We start from the raw sequence: 9,832 nt of genomic DNA, 5'->3' as shown, positions 1-9,832 counted from the left end.
GGGACGTCTCTGCAACGACTTTAGATGGCGGTAGCAGGTGGCCGTTCGAGCGCGGCTGTCATGTGTCCGACCCGTAATCAGTCAGGCGCGCCGCCTCAGAATACGGACTTCTTTGGTGTCAGGTACGGTTGTTCAGCCATGCGACCTAGAGCCAAAGTGCCTGAGTGGTGCGCGAGGTGAAGTCTTGAATTCGGATAGAAGTGTGGCCCGAACTACCCCGAGGTGGGTTAGCTCGGGTTTTTGCCCTTTGCGCTCCTTGTAAGGCTCAAGGCCTCTAAGGAAGAGCTCGAGCTCCTCCTTGGGGAGCTTGGGTCGTAGGTTCCTTTTTGGGAGTGCTCGGGGCTCCTTTACTTGAAACTCGGGTCGTGGGCACGTTGCTGTGCCGAACTGGCGCTCCTGCCAAGTCACTCTCGATTGCTTCCACGTGTCGCGCGGCTAAGAAATCGGGTCAAATCTCCCTCCATCAGCTTCTTTTCTCGATGATTATTAATTTATCATCAATCTTGCTAGAAAGTCAATACATATATTTCCTTCTCTTAGAATATCCATGAATTTAACTTGCATGCTACCAAGAATATATAATTGCTATTTTTCTCATGATACACGCTACACTCTACTGAAGGTGAGCATTCGCTATAATAGTTTCAACAAGTAATTAAGGAGTTGTCACTTTCAATTTCAACCTTTTGATTACCCATTTAAAATAAACATTTAGACCATATAGAGGACATGATCATACTAGTTTGAGAAAGAAAAGCAAGCATTGCCATCATAAGTTCTTAGAATACCCCCACCCTGACCGAGGCCCGGGTTTGTACCATCTATATTCAACTATGACAATATTGGTAAAGTCAATTGTATCACAGTTTACACAAATTTTGCTTACATAGTTTTTACAGCCTTGCATTGGAAATATCTTTATATTTACATGCTTTATTTCATGGAAGATATCCCTAATACAAAATTGTAAGAGGGTATTTGAATGGTATAAACACGGGCTTGCACCATCAATCCATCGATTAGGGCCGATAAGGCCCCTGATGTAGCTTAAAATCAGCATACTAAGTTGAATATTGTAGTAGTTGTAACAAACTTTTTGATTAGAGAGACAGAACATTTTAGATGCTTAACCAACCCATATCAAACAAAAATGCGTTTCTATTTTTCTATTAGAATCAGGACGCTGCATGGATGATGGATCATTTTTTAACTCAAAGATTAAAATATAAACTAAACACCACAATATCAAACAATCTTATTCAAGGGAAAGTACAGAGTACTAATGGTTGGCTTATCATTAATTAATTTTGAAAGGGTTCATGATATCACATGCTCCAGATAGCTAACAGAATATATACCAAGGGTTGAACGTGAGTGCCTGGTTGTTGTAAGTGAAATTTGTGGTTCAAGTGTCACTACCCTCAAACTACATTGTATAAACTATTAAGGTTCAAATTTTTTATATGATACACCTTATATTGAGCCACTAATACCGCAAAACAACGGGTTTGGGATTTCGGGCACTTTCAGAGAGTAGGCAGGTTAAGTCCGACCCAATAAATAATTTTGAAAAAAAAAATTTAAAAAGTCATGTTTTTCGGTATCAAAATACCCAACACAATATTTTTGAAGCCCTCTTGGCAAGAACAGAACATTTTGATGTTTATATGATATACATGAATAGAGTATTACACATCATAGGGGTATTAAGCGATGGAAACAAAGCAACAACTCAGAGAAGGCTCACATGAGAAAGCCTAGACTTATTGGGAATGGAATGGGGTGGGTTTGGGGTTGGGCACCCACTCCTTATCAGGGATGGAGAATAATTGAATTTTCCCTATCCCGAAGGAATTGAATTATAATAATTTGGAGGTACTTTATAAATAGAATTATGGGATCAGTTCGAGGCGGGTTCAAAGAATTATAAGCAAACCTCATCTCCATAAAAATATTTTCCCCGTCCCTATCCTGTCCCTGTTTAAGATCAGGAAAAACCCTCCCCATTCTGAGTGGGGCTTTGGTTTTATGCATTGTTTTCAAAACCGGACTTGACCGTCGGACCGGAAAAACTGGGAACCGGTTCCATTTTCCTCCAAAACCGTTGATTTTGGTCAATAAACCACTGAATCGGCCGGTTAACCGTTCGAACCATTTGAACGGTTCGGGTCGAACAGTCGGACCGTTCGAACCAATAACCAGACCCCTGACCGGTTCGATCACCAATTCGTTTTTAAAAGCCATGGTTTTATGAGAAAATTTTCCATCTGGACTTATCATGTGGCTCCATGTTGGGAAAGGAAACGATGCTGAGTCCCATCTAAACTATAAATCCCCATTTATTTCACAAATTGCATTCTTTACATCGACCTCACAACATTTACAGTTGGTCATGGGGAATATTTTGTCATTGATGGGTAGATGTTCCCGATGCAAGTTGGTGCCAAGAACGCATGAGGAGCAAATCTGAATTCCTAAACTATATATTAGGGTCGTCGTGGTCATGGGCCGACAGGGCACCTGATGTACCATAAAATCAGCAGCATATTGAGTTGAATATTCTAATTGTACCAAACCTATTTCATTAGAAAGCTAGAAGACTTTAGATGCTTAATTAACACATGTCAGTCAAAAATTGCGTTTGTGTTTTTGTAATACGATCGAGGAGTCCAGATTTCCTATTCAGTCTCTACTCGCCGTAAATTACAGCTATACATCTCTTCATTCACAATAGAGATAGAGATGTATGACTCCAATTCAATTCACGGTGAATAGAGAAAGAGTAGGAAATCCCTAATGACAATAGATACGTTCCATGGCTGATACAAGAAAAACACCACCATACCAAACATCTTACTCAATCGTCTAAAAAGCATTAACTGCACATGCATCCCGGTGCTTCATATCTGTCTGGGTGGGGTTGCTATCACTATTCTACTATTTGTTCTACCACCTCCACCTTATTTTGATTCAACATATCACGGGCGCAAAATACAAAAAGCAATGGACAAAATTTTAGCCATCTAAATACAACCTATACTTTTGTAAAAGAGAGTTACTAAATATACAGAAAATGTTGGCTGACTACGTTATGCAGCATGTGCTACTCACATGACTCTTTTTGTATGATACATTAGTTCATATGATCTTCATGCAACAGCAGCAATAATGCTGAAACCTGAGGCCCTCAAGGCATAAGTTTTTTATTTTCTTTTCTACTAGGTTGCAGAAGGCTTATAATAATTGTATGTCGCATGAAAAGAGCTTGTGAATAGTGCAGGCTGTCGAACATAGACAGCCAAAGTTATATATAAAGGATAAAAACATTTATTGAATAAACACTTTAAAATAAGTTTAAAATTTAAGCTTTTCAAATAAATAAAATATAATCATTTATTTTAAGCTTATTTCAAAAACACAAATAAGTGGTTATTAGTGTGATTATGGTCCTAAATAATTAAGCACTCCCAAATTTAATCTTATCCCACTTATGCTTCCATTGATCGGGTTCAAAAATCAAAAAGTGCACAGTCCAAAAATAAAGATCCAAATCCATCAAATGAATCAACATCAACGCAGACATGCTGACGTGGTAAGAGAAAAACCTGACAGATCGTATCTAGACTTTTTGCACTCATTTCCAGTCCTTCAACTCCACGTGGTAATAGTGATTGTAGACCGAAGGTTGTGGAAGTGTAGAACCACCTACCAATTTACTTCTACGTTGAATTATTTTATTTATTATTATTATTATTATTAAGAATAAATAAACAGCACTCCACCTCACTAACTCTTATTATTATTGGGTGTTTTTGCCTGGTCACGTTCAAACGTGACTCCTGGAGTCACAATTTTAGGGCCAATCCGATCTGCAATTCTATCGCAATAGACGTGATCATCACTTCTCCACGTCTCCTCCGGTCCATTCAGTGTGGGTCCCCACACTTCCCGTTTTATGATCAGTGATCACGAACTGGCTTTTCTCGACTTTGACATGGGGGCCCGCATGGATGTCATCAAAGGTGGAAGTCCCACGACACGCCCACCTTCAGTAACTTTGTTAAGAGTAATAAAGACCACGTGAACCATGCCCCTGGTTTGGTATATGGACCGATGGATCATGGACGCCTTGACGGTAGCCTCATCGACGATACATCTGGACCCTACGGAATATTGATGGTGATGGGGGTGATTTATTATATTATAATCAGATTAATCTAGAAAATAAAATGTTACCCCATGCAAATGCAAATCAGCAGCCAATTTGTCATGGGAAAGAGTGCTTACCAGTTACCACTACTGCTCAGATGATCAGAACTTGGATGCTCAGGCTTTATCAGATTGATGTATCCCAATCCAACGGCGCCTGAAGATGCTTGTACCGTAAGGCCTGGTCCATTGATATATTTCAATTTTTCTGCCGACGGAATTCGGGAACCATCCTCCCTTCAATAACCTTTCAAAAAAGGTAAAACGAAAACCTGTTCCAAATTCCAATCAAGCCGGAGAATTAACCAACCTCAGATCGAATCAGACCACACCGTCCAACGGCCATAGATGATTGATTGATTGGCCAGTCCCGGCACCATGGAAAGATGAACGCATCCACGACGAATCCTGATCCGACACACTGCCTCCTCTCAAAAATCAGCTGCTCACATTCGAGTAGAGCGCTGGGCTAAAACCGTGGAATCACGATTCACGGCCTTCGATGCATTGATATGGCCCCACCTTAATACATCAAGGGACGTGATTCATGCTTTTAGCCTATCGCTCTACTCCAATGGGAGCAGCTGATTTGTGATTTCTCATTTGTCTGACACACTCCAATTCATCAATCTCTCTCTCTCTCTCTCCTATATATATGTACGTTCTCTCAAGTCTCAAGTCTCAATAGACTGAGAAGTCAGAGCCATCACCAATAAGATGAGTATGTACACCAATCCCTTCCGGAGCTTTCCCGATCTTGAACATGTCGTCCCATATTCTTACGATACCCTGCGTGATGAAGAAGAACAAGCGGAAGCTCCGTCGGGTGGCCGGAGGAGACCCATGAAAGTTCTATTGTCCACCTTGTTGTCTGGGATCTTACTTCTAGCTCTGGTAATGGTGTTGACCGGTGGCCAGAGATCAGAAGAGGAAGTAGTAGAGGTGGTAGAAGGGAATCATCATCCCTCATTTCCTTCTTCTAAACCGTCGAGAGCCATAGAACCTGAGTGGGTATCACGGGGGGTATCGGAAGGGGTGTCGGAGAAGGCTTTCCGTCCTTACTCCGAGAAAGGAGATTCGTATCCATGGACCAACCTCATGTTGTCTTGGCAGAGAACGGCCTACCACTTTCAGCCCGAGAAGAACTGGATGAATGGTGGGTACCCATCTTTTTTTTTTTTCAATCAAAAACTTCTAAGTTACCTGAGATTTCTCTTTATTCTCTTGTTGTTAATCTCATATCTTCTAATATTAATCTTCGTTCCTTTCTCATTGTTCTGATACGATTGGGGGAATGAATCTTCTTCTTTCTGCTCCAGATCCCAATGGTAAATCTTCTGAACAATGCTATCCTCTACTTTTCTTCTGATTATATATTTCTCGTTTTTTTTTCTTGTTAAAAGGAATTATAAATGTGAATTTGTGACATGGAAAATCCAGAATTGAATCTCTGCTGGACTTCCACTTACGACAGATGAAAAATGGAAGGGATCTACGGAATTAAGGAAAGATGATCATAATCGAAACCTGCTCTGATGTTGATGAATTGAATCTCCTTTTGAGTTTTGGCTTTATGTCAAAACTAGTATTATTGTTGTTTTTATTAATTCTAATTTCTAGACTGGAATGGAGAACCTAAGCCATGGCCCATGGGATGGTCACGTGGACGTTAGGTGAAACCAGGGTCTCGCTTTTAAGTGCCACCGGCGAGTCAAACTCCGCAATTAGGTACCACGTCCTTCCTTCGAGTCCCTAGAAACTAGAGAAGATTATCAGATTTCCGATTTGACAAAGTGGAATGTGGGCCGTTCTTCCTCAGCCATGTAAATGTCCGACAAGACATTAAATCCTCCCCCTCCCGTATCCATCCATATTAGTGGACATATTGCCGATGATTCATTATTCCGTACAGTTGCAGAGATTTACTTGACGAGAGACTCCTTCAGGAGGCGCGGGATCAAACTCGCCCATCTCCTACAGTCCTACCCACGACCAACTCTGCCCACAAAAAACACTACCCCGTGTATTGGTCGTGTAATGTTCTTCATGTATGCTTGGGTTGCGATCTCTTGTTGGTAGGAGATCCGGACTCTGTGGTCATTCCGTGGAATGCCTAACTTATCGGTGGCCTCACGTGACGTGAATATATAAGAAAAAAATTAAAAGAAAAATTATGATATCGGAAAAATTTTAGGAGTTTTTATTTTATAGTTCAGTCCACCCCAAGGTGGAGCTAAGATTTCTATGGTGGAGCTAATAATGATATAATTATGCTGATTTGGGAAATGATACGTTGCAGGGCCGCTGTTCTACAAAGGATGGTACCACCTATTCTACCAATACAACCCTGATAGTGCAGTGTGGGGCAACATAACGTGGGGTCATGCGGTCTCAAAGGACCTCATCCATTGGCTCTACCTCCCCCTTGCCATGGTCCCTGATCACTGGTACGACATTAATGGTGTCTGGACCGGTTCGGCCACCTTGCTCCCTGACGGTTCTGTCGTCATTCTTTACACCGGCTCCACCGACGAAAAGGTTCAGGTCCAGAACCTCGCCCACCCGGCCGACCCCTCTGACCCTCTACTCCTCCACTGGATTAAGTATCCTGGCAACCCGGTCATGGTTCCACCGCCAGGCATTGGCACCTTGGACTTCCGAGACCCCACCACCGCCTGGCTCACTCCCGACGGCAATTGGCGCCTTACTCTCGGTTCCAAAGTAAACGAAACCGGCATTTCCCTTGTGTACCAGACCACCAACTTCACCAGTTACGAACTTCTTGACGGTGTGCTCCATGCCGTTCCCGGCACCGGAATGTGGGAATGCGTGGACTTCTATCCTGTCTCGACCACAGAGGAGATAGGCCTGAACACGTCGGCTTTTGGGCCTGGAGTGAAGCATGTGCTCAAGGCCAGCCTCGACGACAGTAAGAAAGATTACTACGCCCTCGGAACTTACTACGTAGAGAATGATACGTGGATCCCGGACAATCCTGTGGCGGATGTTGGAATTGGCATCCGCTACGATTATGGCAAGTATTACGCCTCCAAGACATTCTACGATCAGCACAAGCAGAGGAGAGTGTTATTCGGTTGGATTGGTGAGACCGACAACGAGGCCGAGGACATAAAGAAGGGTTGGGCTTCTGTTCAGGTACTATATATGATTCTTTATTTCAATTCAAAGTAGCTACTATGCATCCTACATGAACCAACAATTAAATTCGACTTGAGATTACTAGCTAAAATGAAAATTCACCGGATTAGAGCATTCGATTTGAAACACAAAGTAATCAGCTTTCTTGATTCATGGAACATGACTTGTGCACTTCCTTCGATCGGTGTGATTTTGACTTTTTCTGTATTGATTATTACATCCAACGTAACAGAGCATTCCAAGGGTGGTGTTGTTTGACCAGAAGACTGGGAGCAATCTAGTACAGTGGCCAGTGGAGGAGGTAGAGAGCCTGAGATTGACCAGTACGGAATTTGACAAAGTGGTAGTCGGAGCTGGATCAGTTGTGCCGCTCGACGTGGGAACAGCCACACAGGTCTGCTTTCTTTCATCCTTTTTTATGGTTACTTTGTTGAATTGTTTTTCGGTTTTTGGCTCATCACCAGGGGAGTGACTGGGTCGAAATGGTTACAGTTGGACATAACTGCTGAGTTCGAGATCGACAGTGAGACCTTAGAAGGAACCATCGAAGCTGATATAGGCTATAACTGCACCACAAGCGGGGGAGCTGCCGGAAGAGGCACCTTGGGACCCTTCGGCCTCTTGGTTCTGGCAGAGGACAGCCTTGCCGAGCAGACACCAGTATACTTCTACATTGCCAAGGACACTGACGGCGATTACAGGACCTTCTTCTGTGCCGACGAATCAAGGCAAGGCATGCTCCTTTCATTTCCTTGTTCTTTCTCTTATTAGCCAAGTCCTGTGGTGTGGTCCTCTCCTCTCTAGCTCATGCACAGTACTTGACTACTTGTAGATTGATCCTCACTTAACCAATACTCATCTACTTGGTTCTTAGGTATCCATGCATGGATTGATTAAAGTGGTGGGAGGCCTTAATTAGTTCCATTGAAACTAATAAATGAAAATGCTGCTGTTGGTGCAGGTCTTCTTTGGCAAATGATGTTGTTAAATATGTCTACGGGAGCTATGTTCCTGTACTTGAAGGAGAAAAATTAATTATGAGGCTACTGGTATGTTGACAGGCCAGCTTTTGTTCTTAAGAAGCTACCATGCATCGAGCTTTCTCCTTTCTAAAATTGCTAGATTAATTTGCAAAACCAAATAGGAATTAATGTCAATGGGATGGGACCCTTGAATGCTTCTTCCATCCCAACCCGCCCCGCCCCGACCCATTAACAAAATCGAAATTAAAACCCACCTGGATCCTCTGTGACTATTATTTCTTTTAATTAGCTAGTTTCATTTTATGCATGTAGTTACTGATAACCTGTATTGGTGTGGGTGGATGTCTACGCCTACGCATGCAGGTTGATCATTCGATAGTGGAAAGCTTTGCTCAAGGAGGGAGAACAGTCGTCACATCAAGGGTATATCCAACACAAGCAATATATGGAGCAGCCCGGGTTTTCTTGTTCAACAACGCTACAGCGGCCAACGTCACTGCCTCATTGAAGATTTGGCAGATGAACTCTGCTTTCATTCGCCCCTACTTCAATGACCACCACATCTAACATCTGCCTCTCCCCAGTCCTCACATCCACCCACCTACATTTCCTCAACCTTCCGTCAACCCCCCATCCATTGTTTCAAGTGTTTCAATTCAATTCCCACCTACCAGTTGGATCGATTTTCATCATCTCATTCTACCTTATATTTCTGTTCTTTTTCAGTGGGCCATTTGCTGTTCCATTCTAGGCTGGCCCTGTCATATCTATTTGGTAATTGGATCCTTGTAGAATTAATGATACGTCAGACAATTTTGTACGAGGCAAATTGATATATTACATCTTTCCATTCATTGTGAATGTAAATACCTGATACTTGCTCTTGTGTCTCGGTTAATTTGCACCGCATATATATCTCATTTACACTGGTTCCAAAGAATAGGAGTTCCAGAGTAAATTCTAGTTTGCTTTTTACAGTGAATTATAGGGGGGGGTACTTGACACTTTGGCCCCTCAAAACTTTGTTTTGTCACAAAGTTCAGCACTTTGCCTCAAAACTTTGTCAACCGCTGCTTGTTCAGGGCATTGAATATGAAGTGCTGGTACAATAACACTTCCATAAATAGAAATTAAGTCACTACCAGAGTTTGCTAAGAGAAATATGTAAGAGTTTAGGCTATGTTTGGTTTGAAGGAAAAGATAGGGAAAGGAATAGAAACATAGGAAAACCTATACAAGGTTTATGAAAATTTTCCTACATTTTCCTTCATTTCCCTACCTTTTCCTTCAAACCAAACACAGCATTAGTGTTTGAGAAAAAAAAAAAAAATTGGGCCAGAAGGTCTTAAAAAATAACACAACCATGCATGGTTTGGGGTATTTGAATATATAAAAGGGCACATGGCAGTCACATGGAAATATTCCATGTACTTAATTGACAGATTGATAACGACAAAGGGTGTTGGAAGTTTTTAAGTTAA

General features: G+C 42.1%; 1 protein-coding gene across 2 annotated transcripts; it reads left to right on the top strand.

The window, feature by feature from the left end:
- The first annotated feature begins 4,542 nt into the window (after positions 1–4,542).
- On the top strand, positions 4,543–9,218 carry LOC104598577 (beta-fructofuranosidase, soluble isoenzyme I-like). Of its 2 annotated transcripts, XM_010260718.3 has the most exons (7): positions 4,878–5,365; positions 5,529–5,537; positions 6,509–7,365; positions 7,601–7,762; positions 7,861–8,096; positions 8,330–8,417; positions 8,715–9,218. In XM_010260718.3, the coding sequence occupies exons 1-7, from the start codon at positions 4,927–4,929 to the stop codon at positions 8,916–8,918; spliced, it is 1,995 nt and encodes a 664-aa protein (XP_010259020.1). In that variant the 5' UTR covers positions 4,878–4,926; the 3' UTR covers positions 8,919–9,218. The 2 variants fall into 2 exon arrangements, with proteins under 2 accessions (XP_088746016.1, XP_010259020.1); XM_088889890.1 differs by lacking the exon at positions 5,529–5,537 and having other exon boundaries at positions 4,543–5,365.
- Positions 9,219–9,832: the final 614 nt, after the last annotated feature.

Source organism: Nelumbo nucifera, chromosome 6 (genome assembly GCF_055504915.1).
Source record: "Nelumbo nucifera cultivar China Antique chromosome 6, China Antique-T2T, whole genome shotgun sequence".
Taxonomy (NCBI): Eukaryota; Viridiplantae; Streptophyta; class Magnoliopsida; order Proteales; family Nelumbonaceae; genus Nelumbo; species Nelumbo nucifera.
The sequence above is the reverse complement of the archived record's forward strand: the minus strand, read 5'-3'. Positions and strand labels throughout refer to the sequence as shown.

Coding starts and splice junctions, on each gene's coding strand:
- LOC104598577 (XM_010260718.3), top strand. CDS start 4,927: ATGAGTATGTACACCAATCCCTTCCGGAGCTTTCCCGATCTTGAACAT. Junction 8,097..8,329: donor TTCTGTGCCGACGAATCAAG/GCAAGGCATGCT, acceptor CTGTTGGTGCAG/GTCTTCTTTGGCAAATGATG. Junction 8,418..8,714: donor AATTAATTATGAGGCTACTG/GTATGTTGACAG, acceptor CTACGCATGCAG/GTTGATCATTCGATAGTGGA.